Raw genomic sequence first — 25,761 nt, 5'->3', positions numbered from 1 at the left:
CTCTCTCTCTCTCTCTCTCTCTCTCTCTCTCTCTCTTCCCCACACACATTACTTACTACAGGAAAGTTAAATACTTTAATGATGTCCAGTTAAATGATGACCATTCATGTTGCTTTCTTTTTTCTATCATATTGCCTCACTAGATTGTCATTGCCCATTTTCCTTCTGGACTCTGCCTTACTTGAAGGCAGGAACCTGTCTTACTCATACAATCATCACCTAGCACAATAGATGGCACCTAGTAGACACCTAATAAGTTTGCCAATTAAATAAAATGAAAGAACGAACAAATGATTTGGATGTGTGAATGTTAAAGAGCACTACTAGTTTGATTAAGAATCAAGGCTGAGTCCTGTTCCCAATTCTCTCCTTTATCAGCCATTAGAATTTGGTAAATCACACTTAGGAGTCTCAAGTTCCTCTTTACAAAGATGATAATAGCTGCCTCGTGGGGTTGATAAGAATTCAGAGAGGAGAAGAGTGCTTGTTTATATGAAAATGAACCATAAGCTTCTATATTCATACCCTGCCTGATTCTTCAAAGGGCTTGACAGCTCAGAATAAATTAGATGGCTCTCAGCTCAGGTGTTGGGACCCAATGGTGTGTTAGGGTCAGCTGTGAGGAGGGAGAGGTGGCATTACAGTGCTGAATGTGCAGCCCCAGCCAAGGTCATAGTCAGAGGCCAGTCAAAATCCCTGTGTAATCCTGGGAATGTCACACGTGAGCATGTATATAATGGAGAGAAGAAAAGAACAATAAACTGAAAACAAATAGAAAGTCTAATCCATGGAAAATACAGACTATATAAGAAATTAAGACCTAGTGGAACAAAGCTCCACAGGATATAAAACCCCAAGTGCTTACTAAATTTGAGGCATCAATTTGGTTTTAAGTTTGATGAGCCAAAATAAAAGGGAAAATGTGACCAGTGATGTACAATTCACATTGTCCATGAACACAAGCCATTCCTCAGGAAAAACAAAACTCCCACTAAAAATGAGAGAAATGTCTTTTACATGGGTCTTAATATAAGAGATTGTTAATGTAGAGAATGAAGCCTTGAACCCCATTTATATTATAAGTGTGATAGTGGGTATCCACAGCAGTTTCTACAAGGTAGCCACACACAGTATAACACACTTCTCTGATGGTTTGGCCTTATTTAGGGATAAAGCTGGAATTTCTAGAGCAGAAGTTCTTAGCCTGGGATCCACGAATCCATAAGCATCCATGAACCTCCTGAAGTTACATGCAAAATTTTATGTGTATGTGCATTTTTCTGAAGCAAAAGCCTATGGCTTTTATCATATTCTAAATGAGTCTGTACTAAAAAAAAAAAAAAAAAGTTAAGGACCAGTGATCTACTACAGCAGTGGTTCTCAGAATACAGTCCCAGAGCCAACTGCATCCGTAGCACTCAGAACCTTGTTGGAAATGCAGATGCTCAGGCCCCACCCCAGAGCAATGAGTCAGAAAGTCAGAAACTCTAGGGGTGGCGTCCAGCTATTTGTGTTGAAAAGCTCTCCAGGTGACTCTGATGCCTGCTGAAGCTTGAGGACCACTGCTCTGAAGTGTGTCCTTCAGATTCGCCCTCTTATTAATTACTTCCTGCAAGTGAAAACAGAAGACAACTCAGGCAATCGTCTTTGTCAAGGAACCACAAGGTGGGTGTTCAGGCTTGCTGGATAAGGGCAAATACATATATATTTTGAAAATTACGTAAATGGGTTGAGATCATTTTTGTGAAAAATTTGGACGCCTAAATGAAAGTCTTGCCTTAATAAATAGCCATCACATTGCCACATAGAGGTGGCCTGAAGAAATCAGAAAACGGGCAAGGAAGGTTCTTAAGTTTCTTGCTGCTTTATGTGGTACATAAACTGCCAGTATCAGAATAACTGAGGATGCTTGTTAAAATGTCTAAACCTCACTGCAGACTTCATAAATCACAAGAGAGAGCAGAAATTTCTGTTTATGGTTCTCCATATGCGGTTATACCCTAATGTTTGAGAACCACTATAGAATGTCATCCAGAGTCTTTTATTCTGAAAATTATTTGGAGCAGGATAACCCAAGCTATCATTAATAACGTGCCACAGAGCTGGGTCATGAATCAGAAGGCCTGGTCCCAAGTCGCAGTCCCCCCGTCATGACATTGTGATGTGAGACCAGAGTCTGCACCTACCAGAGCAGTCCTCTGATCTGCAAAATGGCTTATTCATCATAGTGGATCACTTCTCTTACAGGATTAGTTTAAGAATTGAATCAAATATTATACATGTGAAAGCACTTTGAAGGAAGAAAATTGCTAGTAGACTTTGGTCTTGGCTTTTTTTTACTATCCAGACTCAGTTTTCTCATTTACAAAATGAAAAGGTTAGACTAAAAAAGATGGCCTTTCAGGCCCCAGTCCTGACTACCATTTTATGAAATGTTACACTCATAATGCTCTAAGTGATAGTAAGTATTGTAAATACACAATATTTTTTGTTTTAAATATATGGATATTCTCCGCTTTCCTCCATTCTCAGCTCTTTCAAACTAATCTGACAGAATCCTCCTATGTAGCTTTGCAGACTAACCTGATTCTCTATTCTATTTCTCTAACTCTTTCTGCTGCTTTTATAACCCTCTTTTTACATCTTAAAACTTCTGATATTTTCTCACATATATTAATTTTGGATAAAAAAAAGTGTTGGCATAGCATAAAAGTCATGTCTTGTGCCTCTCTGGGCTTGTGATGAAACCTGATACAAAATGACATTTACAAAATGGCACTTGCCTAGGGTTTTAAGGCATTTTTTGGTTTGCATATTGCATAGTATATGAACAGGAAGTAAAAGCATATTTAACATGCTTTAAGTGATTACTAATGTTGTCCCTTAGTGTCGTGATTTTGATTTATGCCGAAGAGTTTCTGGGCAAAGGCAGCACAGTGCCACCGGGCACATTTACACAAGAGATCAGTGGGATCCTGAAGTCATTGGGAATCGTAGGAAAAGGAGGCGAGAAGCCCAGAAACAAGGAAAAGGAGAAGAGGAAGGGGAAGAGGAAGAAGAGCAAGAAGAAGAAGAGGTAATAATATCCCAATACCATATACTATACTTTTAAAATTCACAATAATTAAATTAACTGATGGCATGGATAATAGAAAAATAGCAGATACTGGAGAAAATGACATTTTCTTTGTATTTTTATTCAGCCTGGAGGAAATAGCAAAAATATTTCATGTTTTCAAGAACTATTATATCATACTCTGGAGGTCATCAAATTTAACCTCCTTCTCAGCATGGAAGTCCCTCCACATCCTGACAGCTAATCTGCTTCATTTTATAGCAATACCCGCTTTGGTCACCCACTTTGTGTCAAGCATTATGCAAGTTAGAGTGAGGAGTTAGAGTAAAAAAAGACAAAGTGTATTAGGGGGATTAAGGTAGCCCAGGCACTATCCGATTTATGAAGTTAACATAACCCCAATTCCAAACTGACAAAGAGAGCACATAAAAAGAAATCTATAGCCCAGTTTCACATATACATGTTGTTACAACAATCCTAAAGTCAATACTAGTAGGCATAATGCAGTAAGGCACCAAAAGAAGCTTCTACCATGATTTAATGAGGAAAATTTGATGTTAAGAAACCTGTTAACACTTGATGAACTGGATTTGGCCCACAGGGGTGGTATAGGTCATAGTATGCCAGTCCCTGCTCTACTGATATATACCTGTGATTTCTATTATAAATTAATAACTTTATATAATATTTATAATTTATTATAAATTTGTTATAAATAAATGGCATTTCTATTAGACCCTAGACTATGTTAATTTATAGATGACACATTGCAAATCATTTCCCAGGTAGACTAGATAGTCCCCACAGGTTAGTTTTATTGCCCTGTGGGATATTAAACAGCCTTATATCTAACATCACAATCTTATTTCCGTGACTCTATATACCTCAGCTTTGTTATCCTGCTGCTTCCCTCACTAATGGGTTCAATGTATTTTTGACATGTGTTTTCTCATTTAGGAGTAGATCTTAAAATTTCTCATCACACAAAAAAAATTGTTTATATGTAATGATGAATATTAACTAGACTTAACTGCGGTGGTCATTTTGCAATGTATATAAATATTGAATCATGTTGTACACCTGAAACTAATATAATGCTATGTCAATTATATCTCAATTTTAAAAACCTGTTAAGGGCCGGCCGAGTGGCTCAGTTGGTTAAGAGCTCACTCAAGAGTTTGAGCTCTGAGCAACAGTGGTTCAAGTCCAGCCCGAGCTGAGCAGCCACTGAGCTGCCAACAGGTAGCAGGATGGCTCAGCTAAAAAAAAAAAAAAAGACCTGTTAATATAAGAAAGCCCACTTAAAAACATAAAATATTCTTCCCTGTACAAATATGGCATTAATTAATAGTCAGCATCTATTCCAGATCTGTTTTTAAATAAAAAAATTTATAAAAAACATAGTTAATAGGAACAAAAGTGTATCATTTTGCCATGAATAAAGCACACCATCTTAAATCAAAGATAGAGATAGGGGTCACACTCACATAGTTTCAGGGGCCATGGTTACGTCAGTGTGTGATGTTGACTAGGAAAGAGTGAGGACTAGGAGTAGGCTAGGACTGCGCTATCCAATATGGTAGCCACTGGCCCCCTGTAGCTGTTTAAATTTAAATTAATTAAAATTATAAAAATTTAAAAATTTGGTTCTTCAGGAGCACTAGCCACATTTCAAGTGCTCAGTGACCAAGCGTGGCTATGTCTTCCAAATTGGATAGCATAGATACAGAACGTTTCCATTATTGCAGAAAGTTCCTCTGGACAGCTAGAGTGTTATGCCCTTCTTCTGAGGACGGCTGCCTCTCAGCTCCAGCCCAGCCAACTACTGGCATGGGAGAAAGCTGGCCTGCTTTTACCAGTAGTCTGTTTTTTCCAGAGAAGCTGAAATCAGTGTTTTAAAATAAGAGTAGTTGGCAATTAATCTGAAATTTTTTAAATACCATGCAGACCAATAATGTGGGAGATTATTAAATTATGCCTTCAGGCCGGATTCAGCCCCCAGGCCCCTTTTGCTGTGATCCCTGCCTAGTGGCACAGCCATGTTCAAAAGCAAACCTGCTGCCCACTTGGGTGGATGGCATGAAAGTGTTTACCCTTATATCCACACAAATGTAAACAATCTCCCTGAGCTGCTGTAACTTTGTTCATGTTCTCTTGGCTTCCACTTTTCTCGACCTGCCCCGTCCCATTTCTTTCTTTACAGAAGCCAGTGCCATTTTTTTAAAAAGCATGACCCTCAATGACTTTCTGTTACCTGTAAATGAAAACCCAAACACCCTTACGTGGTTAATAAGGCCATGGACACAACCTCTCTGATCTCAGCCCTGCTGTCTCTCTCCACTTGCTCCCCATATTCCAGCCACGTTGGCCTTCCAGCTAGTGTTCAACTGTGAGCTCAGTCTCACCTCATCTGTGTGCTTACTGTTTCCTCTCCCCTCTGCCAACCACACTGTCCTCCAGACCCTCGTCTCATTCCCCTCACCCACGTCTCACCCCAGGGAGTACGTGTCCAGAGACCATTCAGCGAGCTACTCTCCAACCCAGACATATACCCCACCCTAGATGATTTTAAATGTGCTAGCGGCCACTTTTTAAAAAAAGTAAAAGGAAACAGGCAAAAGTAATTTTAGTAATATATTTTATTTAAACCAATATATCCAAACTATTATTTCAACATGTAATCAACTTAAAAATTCTAAGAATGATGCACGTTTTTCATGCGAGGTTTTTGAAATCTGGTGTGCACTTTACACTGACAGCACGCTCCAGTGTGCGCTTGTCACATTTCCATTCTCAGTTGGTACGTGTGGCTGGTTGCTACTGTGCTGAACGGCCAGATCAACCCCTTACCCTGCTTCATTTTTCTCACAGTGCTTACCTCTTTCTGAAATTGTGTTATTTGTTTACTTGCTTATTATCTGTCTGCCCCACTGAAGGTTAGCTCTATGCAACAAGGACTGTACCGCCTGAGCCTAGAACAGTCCTCCACATACAGTAGGTGCTTAATAAGAAGTTGCGTACTGATTGAATTCACAAGCATCCTAGCAAAGCCCTCTGCTAGAGAGAGAAGAATGATAGCGTCTTTCAGAAAAGACACTTTGAAATGTATACTCTTTGGTCCAGTCATTTTACTTTTAAGAACTACTCTGAGAGAAAATATTAGCAGTATAAAAATTTATGTACAAAGCTATTCAGTGAAACGTTATTTATAATTGTGAAAAATGTGAAACATTCTTGTTGTCCAACTCTAGAATAATGATTAAATAATTCTATATTTAAGGATATTAATATATTATTTGACCATTAAAATAGTATTTAAAACATTTCAGGTAAGTTAGTAAATGGCTTATCTAATAGATAATGTGATTCAAATGGTATAAAATATGGATCTGTATGCATTGATAAAAAACTAGAATTAATAATTAGGTAATAAATATAATAATGGGATTATAAATATGATATTAAACACTTTCCAGGCCTTGGGCTGAGAACTTTTACATGTACTATTCCCTCTGCTTTGAAATGCTCTTTCTCCAGAAATCTGTGTGGCTCTCCCCCTCATTTCCTTCTGGGCTCTATTCAAATGTTACTTCTTTCATGACTACCTGATTAAAATAGCATTTCTCCCATTACTCTCCATCCCCTCTATCCTGCGTTATCTTTCTAAGCTCATGCTTACCACCACCTAACCTGTTATATACCAGGGGTGCCCAAAAAATGTACACACGTCACTTGTATTCATCATGTGTTATCAGTATATATTGAGTATTGCAATTTTAATACAGTTTTTTCCTTTCTTAAAATGTGTATACACTTTTTTTGACACCCTCTGTATTTATTTGTCTACTGTTTATGTTTTATCTTCCCCAACTGGAATGTGTGCTGTATGATCCCCAGCATCTTAGTTTTATTCACTGTAGTATCTCAAGCCTATAGAAGTACCTGGCACATAGGCACCCGATCAATCTTTACTGAATGAATGAATGAATGAATGAATGAACAAACTAGAAGCTCAGATATTCAGAGAAAATCTAATTTCTTTGGCTCTAAAAACCTGATGTTTCCCCCTGCTCTTCCCTACTTACTGAGGAGCAAAAAGAAATTAAGTCTCAAAGTCAATTTAAAGTTTTATTCCATCTGATAAATGCCCCTCAGGATGTTCAGTGTCTCAAATAAAAATCCTCAGTCTCTGATTTTCCCTTCTCGCCCCAAAATGGCACCTTGTACAGAAGGAGGGATGTGGCTTGTAAGTTAAGGAATCATTAAGATAAAGATATTTAAAATCTCTTCTTTTCTATATAGGCATTTATTGCTGAAATGCAGATGGTGGCTGAAGTTCTTCAACATCTAGTTCAGAGGCCTGAGGATTATTTGGAAAATGTTGAAAACGTTGTTAAACTTTATAAGGACATAATTCTTCATTCTTTAGAAGTAAGAACAAGATATATTGCTGAAAATGGGAATATTGTTATTTGTGTTCTATCACTGGTTAAATAGCTTTCACATTTATTCATCTGCCTGATTCTTTCCTCTTGAGCTTGGTAGAATGCTATTAAAATAAGCCTTCCATCCCAAAGACCGTTTCACAGAACAGTATTATTTTACTCTTACAAAGCAGCAGTGTTGCTGAAAAGTGATAAATGTGCTACATTATTCAAAAGTCTCTAGAGGAATTCATTTATGGTTGGAGATTGGAAAACCCATGTTAAGAGACTATTTTGTAAAATCATTTTCAATCTGTAATTTATGGGTTTATCAAAACAAATGTACACTTAAGGTGCATCTTTTATTCTAAAAAGAATTGTTAACTTATTAAAATTGCAGTCTAAAGAAGAATTATTCCCAGATTGGTTTCTATAATTATCCCATTCAAAGTTGATTATATGTAAACATGATAAGGCCATTATATACTGTAATAAGGAAGTTTTAATTAAAAGAATTAGCATTTTAAAAATACAATTACTAAAATTCAATCTAGGAAAAGCATATTTTATATGGCAGAAAATCCAGGAAAGGCGCTGTCAAATTTGTGTTGGAGATTTGTTCAACAAACATTTATTAAACTTGGGTATTTGGCCAGACACCAGGCTAAGCAGTAGAACTACAAAGACAAATAAAAAACAGTCTTCACGTTGCCTCTTCCCATCTGATAGAGAAATTAAAATAATTTGTTTTATGCTGATTTTTAATGTTAGATATTTTAAAGACTAGTAAGTGGATCATTTTCATTCTCATCATTGACCCCCCAAAATGAGAACCAAATTTAATTGTTTTCTTATGTACGACTTTTATTCCTCCCTTCCTCCTCTTCCATCCCAGGCCTTTAAACATAGCTTCTTAAGAGTAATTTACATGTCTATTCATAACATTCTTTTTTCATTCAACAAAAATATCCTGCATCGTCCTTAAGTGTCTGGAATTGGATAAGAAATAAAGCATAATTAAAATCAGATTCAGAAAATAGGAAAACTATGTTCATAGAGGGAAAATAAACAGAGATAGACTCTTCAAGGATAAGGACCAGCTCTTCCATTCTAGCATCGCCAATACCCAGTGCAGTGCCCAAAGTCTGGCAAGTGGTAAATGCTTGACAGATGTTCAGCTGAACAAGTGATGAGATCACAAAGGAAAAACAGATGATAGCTTCAACTTCATTACATAGAAGACGTTTGGAAATAAATTTTTAAAGAAAAAAAAACCTTGCTCAAATTAAAAGACAACAAACTGGAAATATATCCACATGAATTACGAAAAAGTCATAGAAATGATTTTTTTAAACCTGTAAGTTCTCACTCTCCTGAGATAAATAGGCCATAAATATGAACAGAGTTCACAACAGTGAGAGACAAAAGAGTAAAAGGTCTCTAGAAAAATGTTCAGCTTCACGGATTATGAAGAAATGCTCATCCAAGCAATGAAGAATCATTTCCATGATCAAATTTTAAAAGATGAACAAAGAATAAAAATTTCTAATGCTAGCAAGAGTAAGGTAAAGCAAACATTCACACCCTGCTGAAAGGAACAGAAGTCAGTATAGTCATGTTTGAATAGCTTGTCCATAAAAAGTACAGAAGTGGAAAACTTCTGGGCCCTGCTGCAAAGCATAGATAAGAATTGATTGTCCTATTGCCAACAAAGCAAGAACTTCAAAGCCAAGAACCTAGACTTTAGGCCTAGGTGACACTTTGTTAACAGTAAAACAATTGCCTTACAAGTATAACTAGTAATTCCAGGGTACCGGCGTATTTAGAAGGAGGTGGGAAAGAGCCAGAAAAGGTAGGAGCCTATAATTCTAGTCTCTTCTATTCTGGCTGAGATGTCAATTCACTTGAGAGACCAAGACCACCAAAATTCAGTATGCCTCCAGGAGACACGAGAAAGCAAGAAGGAGCAAACTAACCTGCATAATTTTCGGGTTTCTATCCTGCTCCAGGAGTAATCCAAAACCAAGTCCTCATCCATACCTGTCTTTAAATCCCAGCTTGACTCCTGGTCTCACCTGGTGCACATATCTTTAGCCTTTGGAGTGTTCATACCCTTTGACTTAGCAAGTCTACTCTTAAGAATCTAGCTTAAGGAAAGGGTCTGAGATTCAGAAAAGCATTATGTGCGTCCTTGTGCAGAATATGGTTATATATGGTTAAATAAATAATGCTGGCATATGTTCTGTCTGTCTAGAAGACAGAAACACTTAAAACCCAACCTTTCACAGTATTGTGAAAAAAAATGCACTGGACAATAAGATGAGTTTGTTCAGACGATTGTAATAGGGAGAACCTTCACTAATGAGGAACTTCTCAAAGAAAAGGAAGAGGACCTTGGATTTTATGGAGGCAGGTAAAGAAGGGAGCCATTCTCCAGTCTGATGGGAATCATGAGGAAGGCTGGAGGCGGGTCTCATGTGAGTCCTTGAAGAAGGGTGGCAGTGGATCTTCGCTCTTACCATCCTTACTTCCTGGGAACACAGGGCTCAGATAAAGTTCAACATTGCCAGGGTACAAAAATAAAATCCAGTGGGTTTTAGATTTTAATCTTAGAAACAAAAGAAGTATCGTAAGACAATTTACATAAATAGTAATATAATCTTGTGATAGAGAAAATCTAATTGAAGCAAGAAAGGAAATCCAGAAACAATTAAAACATATTTCATTATAAAAATGTTTTACATTGCAGAAGATACCATAAACAAAGTCAAAGATAAATCATAGCAAGGTAAAATATCTGCCGTTCCTATGATAAATAAGGGTTAAAGACTCTGTGAATGTCAGGGAAAACAAACAATCTAATAGAAGAGTGCATAGAGGGTATGGTTGGTTAGGTGGTGTACAGACATCTGGATCCTGGACCTCCCCCATAACCAAAGGAATATAAAGTAAAACAAACCAATCCCATCTTTAACTATCAGTTTGACAAATTATTTTATGAATATCTGCAGAGAAAGAGATGTCCCAGAACATTTTCTAATGGGAAGGACTCTAAGACTTCAGTGTAAAGAAAAACTGAAAAAAAAAAAAAAAAGAAAATTCATGGTAAGAAGACTAGGCTTTGGCAGAAGATCCCTTGAATATTGAAAATAACATACATCATATCATGTATGAAGCAATTTAGCTTTCAAGATTTTTTTCATAGTATATTAAGACCTGGTCTTGCATTTAGTTTTCCTAATAATCCTGGATTAAAAGATTTATTTTCTATTATCTGCAGGAAGTAATGGCTGAACACAATTCCCAGTATCTCATTGAGCTCGATGGAAATAAGCCCCCAGAGGAGCTCTTCGTGGTAAGTGTAATGTTCAGTCAGACTATCCCACGGTTTGGAAAATCAAAAGATTGTTGACTGGATTGTGCTTACGTTAATAAACATTGGAAATATATTTACATTTTTAACACCATTTATTTTTTTTACTAATTTAAGGTGTACAAATCAATGTAATAGTTAGACATGTACACCCCTCACAAAGTGATAACCCTCCTCCCCCAATCTACTACCCCTCTGAATTATATATATATATATATATATATATATATATATATATATATATATATATATATAGAGAGAGAGAGAGAGAGAGAGAGAGAGAGAGAGAGAGAGAGAATGATAGCTGACATTCAGTATTATTCAACTTCAGCTTCAGGTGTACATTGCAGTGGCCAGGCATCTACACTGTCCATGAAGTATTCTCCCTAATAAGACACAAATCAGTAACCACAAGGTTGCCACAGGAACACCATTTATTTTTGAAAATTTCATTTTGACACTTGAAAATTTGATGTATTTATTCATTTATCTGTATTTAAATCAAAACTGCATTTGAATTTAAAATATCTGTATGACAAAATGTGCCTCAAAGAAACATAAAAGCAAGTAGCAGCCGATAAGCACAATAAGATGCCTAACATGAGTCTTTAGGGAAATGCAAAAAAAAAACCATAATGGGATACCACTTCACACCCATTAAGTTGGCTGAAATTTAAAAAAAAAAAAAATCAGGCATAAAAGTGTTGGCAAGGATGTGGAGAAACTGGAACCGACATACATTGCTGGTGGGATTGTAAAATGATGCGGCAGAAGGGCAGAACCTAGTCTGGTGAAGAGGGCCGTCTGTCTGTCTGAAATTATTTTTAGATTGGAACTGTAAGGATGAGTGAGAATTAGACCTTGAAGGCCAGGAGAGAAGAGGGAGGTGGGACAGTGGTCCGTGTTGAGAGAAGAGTCTGTGTGAAGCCCCAGGGGCAAGAAAGAGCTCAGCGAGTTCTTGGAGCTGAATCTAGGCTTGGAGCACAGATGAGGCTTGGGGAGGAGGGGATAGGAGGGTGGAAGAGTGCCAAGATTTTAGGAATGAGCAGGAATCGTAATGATGAGGTCTAAACGCTTTAACATGAGGGGATGGGCAGCCAGTGAAAGGTTTTACACCAGAGAATAAAAACGACCCTTTTTGTATGTAAGAAAAGTCACTCAATAGCATAAGGAGTATAGTCGATAATATTGCAATAACTATGTATGGCGTCAGATGGGTATTAGATGTATCCAGGTGATCACCTCGTAAGTTATAAGTCTAATCACTATGTCGTACACCTGAAACTAATGTAATATTGCATGTCAAATGCATCTGAAAAAGAAATTATTTTTAAAAATCAATAAAAATATGCTTCAGTTTGAAAAAGAAAGAAAGATCACTCAGACTGCAGTGCAAAGAAAAAACTGGAGAAAAATTAAATTGGTGGTTAAGAAGATAAGCTCTAGCTTTTGCAGTAGGTCTGGTAAGAGATGGTGGCCTAACCCAGGATAGTGACTATAGGAATGGACAGAAGACGGACCTGAAAGGTATTTAAGAAGTCTGCATGACAGGACTTGATGAGTGATTTAATGTAGGTGTTAAGGGAAAGCGAAAAGGCAGAGATAATGCCCAGATTTCTGGTTTGATGTAATTAATGGCAACATTGTAAAAATGCTGGTGGTGGTGAAGCTCTTCATTGGGAATGTGTTCTTGCTAAGATCCTCCGTGATCTTCTCCTGACCAAAGCCACTGTTCATTCTTCAGTCTTCATCTGATTCACCTAGAAGCATTTGACTCAGCTCATCACTTCTTCCTTCTCGCTTCTTTCTTCCCTTGGCTTCTTACACCCCACACTACTATAGTCCCTCCTGTCTCACTGGACACTCTCCATATCGAACCTCTAGAGTTGGAGGATCCCAGAGCTCACTCGTCGTTCATTCTTCTCTGCCCTCACTGCTTAGGAGGCTGCATCCAGTCCAATGGCTTTCAATACCTTCTAACCTCTGGCAACTCTTTTTTTTTTTTTTTAAATCAAACTTTTTTTTTTTTAAGATTTTTATTGGGGAATTGAGGGGATGGGAACAGTGCTGGGGAATTGGGGGAAGGGGAACAGACAAGTTGCTGTTGTTTTGTTCTTCAGTCTAGTTGTGGAGGACGTTGCTTCACTGGCCCAAGTTGACACCATCATTGCGCTGTTCCCGGGTGAGGCAGATCAGTCGCCGGCTTCTGGACGGCCGCTCACTGCGGCTGCTGGCCGCTCACGCTGGCTGCTGGCTGCTCACGCTGGCTGCTGGCTACACAAGGTAGCCCATGGCAATCCACTGCAGCAGGGGCTGCAGCCCACACCATCGCCAGCGACTCACAGCAGCCCAGCTCCAGGTTGAGCCGTTGTTCAGCATCTTAGCTGTGGAGGGCCGTGTCACTGGCCCTCATATGTGGGATCCAAACCGGGGCCCTCTGGCGTCCCAAGCCAGTTCTTAACCATCGCACCACTTGGCCAGCCCCTCTGGCAACTCTTAAATTCATATTACTATCCCAGACCTTTCCCCTGAATTCCACATTTGTATAATCAACTACTCAATATATCCAATTGGATGTTGTGTTGGAAAAACTCTGTTTCTACTGTGAGCCTTTCTTTACTCTCACGCAGAACCCTTCACTTCCCACCCTTTTGGTCACCAAATGTGTGGAGGTTTCCGCACAGCAAGCAATCTTCTGTAATACCAGCTGGGTATCCTAAAATTAATTTAATTCTGAAACTATCTAGCTGAAGATAGTGTCAGATCTCACAGGTCAAGGGCTCAGTCACACAAGACTGTTTCCACCCATTTCAGGTGCCAATCACAAGTAGTAGGTCCCCAGATTACCCACAACTTCTCTCCAACTTGGCTACAATTGGAGGTTCCCACAACCCCCTCTTAAGGTTCGATTAATTTGCTAGAGTGGCTCTCAGTACTCATGGAAACACGTACTTAAGTTACCAGTTTATTAAAGGATACAGATGAGCAGCCAGATAAAGGAAGAGATACACGGGGCGAGGTCTGGAAGGATCCCAAGCTCAGGCGCTTCGATCCCCATGGAGTTGGAATGTACCGTCCTCCCAGTGTGGATGTGTTCACCAACCTGGACGCTCCCCACACCTGTATTATTGGGATTTCATGGAGGCTTTCTTACATAAGCATAATTAATTATTAACTCTGTTTCTAGCCCCTCTCCCTTCTCTGGAGATTAAAGGGCGAGGCTGAAAATTCCAGGCTTCTCATCATGGCTCGACCTTTCTGGTAACCAGCCCTCATACTGAAGCCATCCAGGAACTTACCCAGGCTCTCCTCAACAGAACAGAAAATGCTCTCAGGGCTCTTATCACTTTGGAAATCACAAGGGTTTTAGGAGCCCTCTGTCAGGAATGGATCGGAGACCAAATATTATAAAACAAGAGGTGCTCCTAGTGCTCTTATCACTCAGGAATTTACAAGGGTTTGGGGAGCTCTGTGCCAGAAGCCAGGGAAGAGACCAATATATATTTTCTATGATCTCACAGATGTCAAATACTCATCTTAGCTTTAAATATACCAGAAAAAACCTGTGATTCACCATCACCACCATCCCGCCTCAAATACATTCCTCCCACAGTTTTGCCCTCTCAGTAACTGTCAAATCCATCCTTCCAGCTGCCCTCTCATTTTCTCACATCCCACATCCAATCCATCAAGTATACACACCAGGCTTCTCCCTCAACATATATCCAGAACTTGACCACTTTCTGCAACCTGGGGTACACTTTCCTCAAGGAGAGGGCAGAAACTCCAATAAGCCTGGTTGAAACTTGCCAAGCCTGGTAGGGCCCCAGTTGGCATAGGGCCCTGGCACTTCTGCCCACATGCTATCGGTCAAAACAAGTTGTGTGGAAAAGCTCAATACCAGTGAGCTTTAGGGAAGTGTACTCCACACAACGTGAACTAGGGAATTCACAAGGGAAGGGAGGGAAGGGTGAATTGTGAACAAAGAATACAATCTACCACAGTATACCAACAGGACTTTGTCTGCCTCACTGTCTCTCATCTCAGACTCTGTTTCAGGCTCTTCACAGTGTCTAGGGCTGCCTAAGTGTTAGTTTCCAATGGCTGCCATAATAAGGTGTCATACACTAGATGGTTTCAAATGACAGAGATTTATTCTCTCACAGTTCTGGAGGCTAGAAGTCGAATAGAGGTGTTGGCAGGGTCTTGCTCCCTCCAAAGTCTCTAGGGGAGGATCCACCCTTGCTTCTTCTGGCTTCTGGTCCCACACCCCCCAGGCATCCATTGGCTTGTGGCAGCATAGCTCCAATATCTGCCTCTGTCTTCACATGGCTGTCTTCCCTCTGCCTAAGGAAGCCCATCACGCTAGACCTCTAAGGACATGGATATTTGGGGACCAGAGGGCAGACTGTTATAGGTTGAATTGTGTTCCCTCAAAAGATTTTGAGGTCCAAACCTGCAATATCTATGAATGTGACCTTATTTGGAAATAGGATCTTTTCAGATGTAATCGAGTTAAGATTCGGTCATAGTGAATCTGGGTGAGCCCTCATACAGTATGACTGGCGTCCTTAGAAGAGCCTCAGACACACAGGGAGAAGATAGTTATGTGACAACAAAGGCAGAGATTGGACTGATGCATCTAAAAGCCAAGGAACACCAAAGATTGCCAGCAAACAGCCAGAAGCTAAGATGAAGCAAGGAAGTACTCTACTCATGAGCTCATCACTTCTTCAGAATATTTGAGATGTTCAAATGCCATTGTATTTAAAGATTTGTTCTTTAAATTTAGACGGTTATGGATCGACTTAAACATCTGAACCTAAGAAAAGCAGCTATTTTAACTAAACTTCAGAGTGCAGAGGAAGAAATGAATGAGGCAATGGAAAATGTAAGTTATTTTTAACTGTTTGAACATGTACCTTTTTACTGCATGTTTTTACCTTAATTTGTATCCTTTCAAGGTTTAAAAGGAGTTTCAGGATAACTTTTATAACAATGGATTTGATTTTTGAGAAGAAGCCATAATATTAGTACAATATTCTGGTAGACACTAAATACAACAAAACAAAAGTATTGAAACAAAGAAAAACAATAAAAGCAGAACAACCAACCAACCACAGGAATAAAGAGAAAGAAAAAAACCAAGTTCACTTAAAAATTTTGGCAGTACTAGAAAAAGCAAAGACAAAAGCCCTCAACTCTATAAGCATTCACTCATTCCTTCAATGATTCAACCAATTTTTTAGAATAACTGCTGTGTTCCTATCACTGATGTATGCATATTATGGATGTGATGGTTCAATTTATAATTGCTAAGTGCTAGAAGATCCACAGGGCTCAAATGTATGTGCTGCTGAAGCAAGCACACATGGGGGCTTTACTTGGAGGATTCGATCTATTCTGGAAGGGAGAAGAGACCAGAGTTCATTCCTCTGCTATTATTTTCCTGAGGTTTTCGGAAAGCAGCAAACACAAATGGATGTGTTGTCTGCTTTGTTTAACCAGAGGCATTCCTGATTGTTTTTAAGACTATTATCCAACTCATTTAAAAATGCATCTTCTCATCGCCCCTCAGCACCTGCTAGACATGTGGCTCTGGGGGCTTGAAGTTGAGAGAGAAACATTGCCTGCTATTCAAACACTTTTCCCAAGTTGGGACAGGAAATGGGGATGATCAGGAAAGAGTGGCTGCCTCCTGACTTGACTGAGTCATCAGTTGTACACTCCATGGAGAAGTTGGGTAGCCCTACCAACAAGGTTCTCGGTTTCAAGCACATCCCCTAAGCACTGACACACTCCTTTACACTTAGCTACTTCTCCCAGTCTTCGGTTGGGGACATTCATGCAGCATCCCTGCGCTGTACATGCCTCTTTGCTCTCTGATGCTGCAGCGGTCCAGGCAAGACCATAGCTCCCACTCTCATCTGTCCTTCACAGTCAACTCTGGAGCCAGCAGGTAATGTGAGATCCAAATCTGAAGGTGGGCGAGAGCCAACCTGGACCCTGGGCCCCTGGAAGTTGACCAGCATGCCAGTTTCTCCAGTTCTCTCATCCCCTGCTAAGATAGCATAAGGACAGTGAACTTTTTAGCAATCTGTTGTCTGCAGAGAATTGGTTCTTAACTTCTCTGGAGGTCACCAACAGGAAGGATTGTTGAGAGCAGCTTTACATTTTAAGATGAATGAAACAGCTAAGTAAATGCAAAAAAAAAATAATCTGTGTATAACATCTTACTATTTAAAAACTTAAGTTGGCGAAGAATCTGGTACATTTTCAAACCTTTTTAATAAGAACTTTTCAGAATCTGTTTTCTGAAACAGATAATAGAAAACACTATCTACCGTATGCTCATTCTACCCTATAATAGAAAATGCTCAGTAAAATTTGTTTTTTGGGTTTTTTTTGTTGTTGTTTTTATTATTATTAGTTTCAGGTATACAAAACAATGCTATAGTTATCCTTTTCACCCCTCACAAAGTGACAATATATCATACATATTTATTACAATTCCATTGACTCCACTCCCCACACTATACTCCACATCCCATAACTATATATATATTAAATTATAGTTGACATATAATATTATTCAACGGCAGCTTCAGATGTACAGTGCAGTCAGTGGTCAGACCTGTACACCATCCGTGAAGTGGCCTCCCTAACAAGACATGAGTCCATCTGGACCCCTAAAAAATATTTACAACATTATTAATTATATTCCCCAAACTGTCTTTCATATCCCTGTGGCAATATTGTAGCTACCTATTTTTGCTGTCTAATCCCTTCCCCTTCTCCCTCATCCCCACCCCCTCCCAACTAGCAGCCAGCCATCAGTTTTATTTCTATGTCTCAGACTATTTCTGTTTACATTACTTGTTTATTTAGTTCTTTAGATTCCACATATAAGTGAGATCATATGGTATTTGTCTTTCTCTGACTGACTTATTTCACTTAGCATAATTTTCTCTAGGTCCATCCATATCGTTACAAATGGTATGATTTCCTTCTTTATAGCTGAATAATACTCCATTGTGTAAATGTACTACAGTTTCTTAATCCAGTCATCTACCGATGGGCATTTCAGTTGTTTCCAAGTCTTGGCTATTGTAAATGAAAATGCTCAGTAAAATTTAAACGAGATCTTACAACACAAATGAAAACTACTTGTCTATTAAATTTTGGACAAGTGCAGAATGGTTGCAATCGAAAAAAAAAGCCAACCCCCATCCACTGCCGGATAACTATTGTATTGTTCTGTACACCTGAAACTAATAATTAAAATAATAATAATAATAATAATAATAATAATAATAATAATAATTAGAATGGGTGCAAAAATTAGCATTTTTATCACATATTTATTGTAAGATGAATAAAAAAATGGATTAAAAAAAAGCCAAATTTGCTTTCTAAATTGTTTCTTAAATAGTAAAGCACTATCAAACAAGAAATGACATAATATTGTTAATTTCAGCAAAACTTATGTCCACATATTTAATGTAGTATTTGGTATTAACAGGATGAGCTGTTTCGTGCTCTTGCATCTTGTAAACATATTGCACCAAGATACAGATGGCAGAGAAGCAGATGGGGACAGATGTGTCCCGTGAGTTTAAAAGAAGGTAACATTCATCTAGGATTGCTAGACTTTTCTGTAAGGTACGTAAGATTTTCAGAACTTAATTTTTAAACTTGCCCATACCGCTTTTCAGTTGTTTATGATTATGACATATTTTAAGTTTTCTAGGTAAAATATACTGTCTGTCATCAGAAGAAACATTAAAAAAATTCCTATTGAACCCACGTCCCTATCTTCTTCCACCTATGCCAACACCACCATTTAAAGTATTCATATTTGGACCTCAATCTTCAGGAAAAACAACACTTAGCAATTTGCTTGCAGAACATTACAAAGGAAAGGTAACTACTTAGCTAGCTAGCTAGCTTTCTACCTATCTATACTTAATTACAATTTGTAGGATTTGTACTCAGTTTTCTTAATTTTACACTGTCAGTGGGGTAATTGTTCCATTAGGGTTCGAGTGGGCAAGGCATCCTTATTGCTGTTTATTGTAGTTTCCAGACCATAGCCCCTCCCTGCTTCCCAAAAGCCCCCAGATTTAACTGTTACATCCTATAGACAATGGCACCTGTTACCTCTCTTGGTTCCACTGGTCTGCTGCTTCCTGGATTATACCCCTCTTGGCTCACTGTTACTCTCTCCATATCCTCACTCCTGTCATAATTGTTGGTAATTTCAGTATCTACAGAGATGACCCTTCCAACCCCCTGGCCTGTCAATTCCTTTACCTCTCCCACCTTGTTCTCCACCCTCAGTAAGTGAATTATTTTTAGCTTGGACCACAGCGATAGCTGTAGAGGTGGTAAGAAGGAAGACTTGGGAAAGCATTTGACGAGGGATTGGAACACAGAGGAATTAGTTGAAGGCCAGTGGGACTAGAGTATAGAGTGTGCGAGGAGGAATGGCACAAGATGAAGATGGCAGAAGATATAGTCAGAGCAACACAGGCCCTGAGAAGGAGTTTGAATTTATTCTAAGTGCTACTGAATTCTTTTAAACACAGGGGTAACATTTTTATTTGCTTTTAACTTTTGTATTGTAAAATATGACAAACATACAGAAAAGTGAAGCTCACAGAATTATCACAAAACAAACCCCCATATCACCACCACCCAGGTCAAATATGGAATGTAGCCAGCATCCCAAAAGCCCCCTCAGGCCTCTTCCCGATACCAATCCCCTTACTCCTTCCACGAAGGTGACCACTGCCCTGAACTTTACGGTATTCACTTCTATACTTTTCTTTTATGGTTTTACCATGTAAACATACATCCAAATACCATAGGTTAGTTTTGCACATTCTTTTTTTAACTTTATAGGCTTAAACAGTTTATGTTCTTTGTGCCTGTCTTCTCTCACTTAACATTATGATTGTGGTATTTGTGCATGTTATCGCAAATAACTATAGTTTATTCATTTTTATTGTTTTACTGTATTATATTAATTGAATTATAATTTGTTTATCCATTTGAGTGTTAATAAAAATTAGGTTAATTCCAGTTTGGGTTACTATGAATAATATTGCTATAAACATTCTTCTACATGTCTCTCAGTGCACATATGCATAGCTTTACAAATATTTTAGAGCTATATCTAAGGGTAAAGTTTCTGGTACACAGGGACATATGCATATGTTTAATTTTTATAGATAATGCCAAACTGTTTTCCAAACTATTCTATTCACTTGCAATCCTATCAGAATGTTTGAGAGTTCTGTTATTCCACATTCCTGCCAACTTTTGTTAGGGGCAGTCTTTCTAATTTTAGTCATTCCAATAGGCATATCTATCTCTCTGTGGATTTAATTTGCATTTCCCTGATGACTAATAAGGTTGAACATTTTTCCATATGTTTACTTATCATTCAGATATTCTGTTTTTGAACTATTGGCTCAAGTCTCTTGCCCATTTTTTAATAATTTTTTTTATTTTTCAATTACAGTTGACGTACAGTATTATATTAGTTTCAGGTGTACAACGTTAGTGATAAGACATTTATATAAGTCACGAAGTGATCACCCTGATAAATCTAGTACCCTTCTCACACCTACATACTTACTACAGTATTATTGATTATATTCCCTGTGCTGTACTTTACATCCCCATGACTATTTTGGTGAAAAATGTATCATCATCTTCATTTAAAGCAAGTCACTAAGTGCTGCCTACACTGAAGAGGGGGGATTAGGCTTCATCTTCTGAAGGCAGGAGTATTAAAGGATTTGTGGACATGTTTTGAAACCGTCACTACATGTGTCAGACAAAGGAATTATAATTTTAACACATAAATAATTCTTACAAATTAATATGCAGATGAAGCCCCAATGGAAAAAACATAGCAAACAGATAATTTACAAAATAATAGATACGAATAGCCATTAAACAGAAAGACACCAAAAAACCAGAGTTATGTCATGTCAATCTCCATGTTAGAGTTGAAGGATCACTGTTAACACCCAATATTGATGTGTGACTAAAATGGGGAAAATTACATTCTCATACACTGCTGGTGAGGGCATAACCATTAGAAATATGTATAAAAGCCTAAAATCCATGTATATCATTTGAACTGTCAGTTCTATTTTATAGATTTTTTTCCTAAAGAAACTATCAAAGATATATACATAACTGTATTCATTATAGCCTAGTTTATAATAGCAAAAACATGTATACCTAAATATATATTATTGGTATTTTAGTTAAATAAATTGTAATATATTCATCTAATACAATACTGTGCATCTACTAAAAAACTGATAATGTAGATATATATTTATTGACATGGAATAAAGTAATATAAGCATATTGAAGGAAAGCAAAATGGAATCTAGAAGTATAGAAATATTATTTAAACTTAAAAGGCATATAGAAATTTATTTCTGACAATTCAGTATGAAGTATATTATCTACCTGACAAAGGACTTACACTCAGAATATATACGTGTGTGTGTGTGTGTGTGTGTGTGTGTGTGTGTGTGTGTGTATTATCCAATGTTTTAAATTGGAAAAAGTTAACATGTGCTTAAAAACAGAAGGTAAGTGAGTGACCAATAAGCAAATAAAAAGAAGTTTAAAATTACTAGTGACTAGGGAAATGTAATTTTAAACTATAATGAGATACTTCTTCAGAATGGTTAAAATTTAAAAAATTCACAAACCATGTGTTGGTGAGGATGTAGGATAACTGCTAGTTTCATACGTTGCTAGTAGGGAAGTAAAATAGTTCAACCACTTTGGAAATAGTTTAATGGTTTATTGTAAAGTCCAATATGCACTTACCATATGACCCAGTAATTCCACTCCTAGATATTAATCCAAGGGAAATGAAAACATATGTCCACAACAAGATTTCTTCACAAATGTTCATTACTACTTTATTTATAATATCTAAAAACTTGAAACAACCTAAATGTCCATCAATAGATAAAGGAATAAAAAATTGGTATATTCATACAATAATACTACTCAACAATAAAAACTAACAGATTACTGATACATACAGTTACACTGATGGATCACAAAAATGTTATGATAAAGGGAAGAATACTGGAAAAGATTACATACTGTATGGTGCCATTTATATGAAATTCTAGAAAAGGCAAAACAAATCTATAGTGACCGAACACAGAAAGTGGTTGGCAGAGGCCGGGAACTGACTACAAAGAAGAATGAGGGAACTTTGTGGGGTAATATAAATATTCTATATCTTGATCATGGTTGTTATTAATATTATATGTATACATTTATAAAAACTCATCAAACTGTATACTTAAAGTGAGTACTTTTTTATATATAAATTATACATACAAAGTTGATTTTAAAAGTATATATGTAACTTGAATATATATTACATGATATAGGTATCCATATATAAATATATAATCCTACATGAAAAATATGACTGAATTTCTATGAAAGCAAGTACTCAAAAACCAGTGAATTCTGAAAATAACATACTTCAGGCAGCATTAAAATTTTTGAGATAGATAGGAATAGATATAGATATAAATACATACAGTTATAGATATAGATGAACAATGTGTTAAATTTCATGATAACTTGTGCTTATTTGATTTTCTCAAATATTCTTTGCAGGTAGTTGACTATGCCAAACTTGTTCAACCACGTTTTGATGAAGCCCTTGAAACATTAATAAAAAATACTATAGCTGAGGCCACTGAAGCAGCTATTAAAACTGTGAACGAACGTCTTCTCACAGAGCTAGAAGCTAAAAGACAAGGTGACCCATCTTTTTAAAATATGTTTTTTAAGGTTAGGTCAACAGGTAAGCCTGGCGACGTGAGGGCAAGGACTTGGTTTACTCGTCTTGACATCTCTGGCACCTTGTACCTGGTAGCCTCTTAATAAATAGTGGAAGAAATGAGTATACATAAACCTGATTCATAAACACAGATAAGATTTCAATTCCAGACTTCTAAGGAAAGGAATCAGAAAGAGCTTCCAAGTTTAAATTTCTTTATTTTCATGAGTCAGCTCACTGGCCAAGACTGAGCGGAATTTACCATATTTCCCCATATATAAGATGCTCCCATGTATAAGACGCACCTTAATTTTGGGGCCCGAAATTTGAAAAAAAATGTATTACATAAAGTTATTGAACTCAAGTTTTATTCATCATAAAATTCATACAACTCCTCATCACTGTCAAAACTCCACCATTAGCTTGTCCTCATCTGTGCCTGATGACGAATCACTGTCTTCATATATTGCCTCTCATGGCCTTCTTCTGTCGTGGTGTTTTCAGTAGGGTTTCTTTTTCCCGTAGCCAGTCTTGGATTGTTTTCTCAGTTGGAGGAGGACCAAACTTACGTTCAGCAGCATGATTTCCATTCACTTTTGCAAACTGGATCACTTTTAACTTGAATTCAGCACTGTACGAAAATCTTTTCTGAGCCATTTCTGGGCAGAACGTGGCAAAATGTAACCTACCGTAATACACCGGTAACAAGTGCAAAACAACAAGTGCAAAAAAGTGGGAAATGCAAGTAAAAAAATCTACAACAATAAGCGCAAAACCAAGCGCGAAAAAGCGGGAAATGCAAGTTCAAAAATCTACAACCACTGTGTAAGACACACCCAGTTTTTAGACCCCAAATTTTTCGAAAAAGAGTGCATCTTATACTTGGGGAAATACGGTATGCCTTTAACTACACCAATTGTGACACCACCACCACTCCGCCTGACTTATGAGTTTGCTGTGGCTGCTGCTATTGTTGTTTTAGGCTTGTATGTCAGCTCTGATTGTAAATTAAATCTTCCTATTTGGGGAATATCAATTTTAAATTCAAAAAGTTATCAAGCGGTGGAACTGGAAGAAGCCTTAGTGATCAATTGACACAATTCTCTAACTTTACAGATGAGAAAACTGAGACATATGGAGGTTAAATGGCTTCCTGAAACTCACCGGGCTGGTAGCATAGCTGAGACTTGAACCCTCATTTCCAAAAATCCCAGTGTTCTTTCTACTGACCATTCTGCCTCTTCCTGTATTTCACTCTTCAACATATCATTTTAGAAAGACACAAGGGTTTGAGTTTGTTTTTTTCTGTTTTTCTCCAGGAAAAATGAGAGTTCTTATTTCATGGTTGTTTTTGAAATTCATTGGTTGGCTTTGGTAGAATTTATATCTATAGTTGGCAGCCTTGTAACCAGTCACATTAGAACACGTGAAAGTAGCTTAATCTAAACATTGCCCCTTCATGGGCTACCCTCAGTGCAGCATCTCCTATACACTACATGAGATCTTTCTCACTTTCTAAGATCTGGATCCAAAATTTGAGATTAGCTCCACCAATTTTAGACTAGCTTCAACCACTGCTGTTTGGATTTTCAGAAGCTACGACAGTGTACTGTCCTCTAATATGGCTATCACTGCCTCAATTCCAAATATTCTCTTCCTAATCAAGTTTTTCTCATTACAATAGTAACAATAGATGGTATTTATGGGGCATTTACTATACTATAGGGCTGTGTTAAATGCATTGCATGCATTACCCTACTTAATTCTCATAATGCACCTGTGAGGTAGGTACTTTCATCACTACTTTTAGTAGACTAAGAAACTAAGGCTCAGAGGGGTTAAGAAACTTGTCTACAATTGACAGCCAGCAAGTGATTGAGATTTAGTTTGATGTCTGTGATCTTATCCTCTATCTTTGGTGGTCACAGAAAACTGGAAAGAGCAGATGGAAAAAAGATTCACTCATACTTATTCCCCAGCGATGTCCCCTGTTAGGAATTTGATGCATTCTCCAGCCCCCCCTTTTTTGTATTCATGTTTGTAATGATTAATTGTGACCCCATGATATGTGCAAAATTGCATTCTCTCATTTTAAAATAATGTTTCTTCCTAATTAGTATGTAATTATTGTAATAAATTCTGTGTTAAATGGGGATCTAAATTTTTTATTTCCAAAATCGTGGACCAATTTTACAAATAACATTTACTAAATTATCCATAATTGTACTAGAGATTTGAAATGCCATCTTTAATATTAATTTCATATGTGTGTGTAAACTTCTGAATTTTCTAGTCTATTCATTTTTCTAGCTTTTTATACAAAATATAATTACTAAAGCTTTATGATGCATTTAAACCTCATAATTCAAGTTTCTCCACAAAACATTTTGTCTTAAAATTATTCCTGGGTATTCTTTCACTTATTATTAATACATAAAAAGAATGCTTACTGTGTACCAGGAGCTGTACTAGGCTTTGAGATACATCTAGAATTTTGTCAGTTCTACAACAAATCCCATGGGATGATTATGTTAACATTACTATTAAGCTTCTCTTACAGACAGATGAAATCTCCATTTTTTTTGGTATAATAGTGGTATCCTTCCTTAACATTTTGTAGCTTTCTTCATGTATTATCTACACTTTTCTTAATAAGTTTGTTCCTAGATATTTTGTCATTTTGTTACTATATTGTTGTTGGAAAAGTCATGACATATTTTGTCTATGCTTTTCAAAGGTCATTTATTTATATAAAGAACAAAGATCAATCAATGATATATTGCCGTTTTGCTCGATAACCTTTTGCCATCTTTCAGTGAGCTTCATAATTCCTCATTCATAGAAGGACCTGCCTTTATTTGCGAAAAGCTGAACAAGGTGCTGATTTACAGCCTCATCTGAATTGACTGTTGTACCACGCAAGGAGTTTTGAAGAGAGCAAAACAAGTGGAAGTCTGATGGTGCAAGGTCAGGCGAGTATGGTGGGTGTGGCAACACATCCCATCCAAGCTCCAATAATTTTTGACGGGTGATCAAACTTGTG

General features: G+C 37.5%; 1 protein-coding gene across 4 annotated transcripts in view; it reads left to right on the top strand.

Moving 5' to 3' along the window:
• The window catches only part of LOC109391433 (adenylate kinase 9-like), a 91,940-nt gene that overhangs the window by 17,575 nt on the left and 48,604 nt on the right, over positions 1-25,761 (top strand). For all 4 annotated transcript variants that reach the window (XR_002125806.1, XM_019658998.1, XM_019658999.1 and 1 more), the window contains exons 7-13: positions 2,888-3,076; positions 7,379-7,507; positions 10,781-10,855; positions 15,666-15,764; positions 18,396-18,535; positions 18,616-18,796; positions 22,553-22,697. Coding sequence is in view for 3 of the 4 variants with exons in the window: in XM_019658998.1 (XP_019514543.1) it covers positions 2,888-3,076; positions 7,379-7,507; positions 10,781-10,855; positions 15,666-15,764; positions 18,396-18,535; positions 18,616-18,796; positions 22,553-22,697 (958 nt within the window). In the remaining variant the exon portion in view is untranslated. The remainder of the gene's footprint in view (positions 1-2,887; positions 3,077-7,378; positions 7,508-10,780; positions 10,856-15,665; positions 15,765-18,395; positions 18,536-18,615; positions 18,797-22,552; positions 22,698-25,761) is intronic.

This window comes from Hipposideros armiger, unplaced genomic scaffold, assembly GCF_001890085.2.
Source record: "Hipposideros armiger isolate ML-2016 unplaced genomic scaffold, ASM189008v1 scaffold_292, whole genome shotgun sequence".
NCBI classification, from domain to species: Eukaryota; Metazoa; Chordata; class Mammalia; order Chiroptera; family Hipposideridae; genus Hipposideros; species Hipposideros armiger.
Note: the sequence above shows the minus strand (reverse complement) of the source record. Positions and strands in the feature narration are given on the sequence as shown.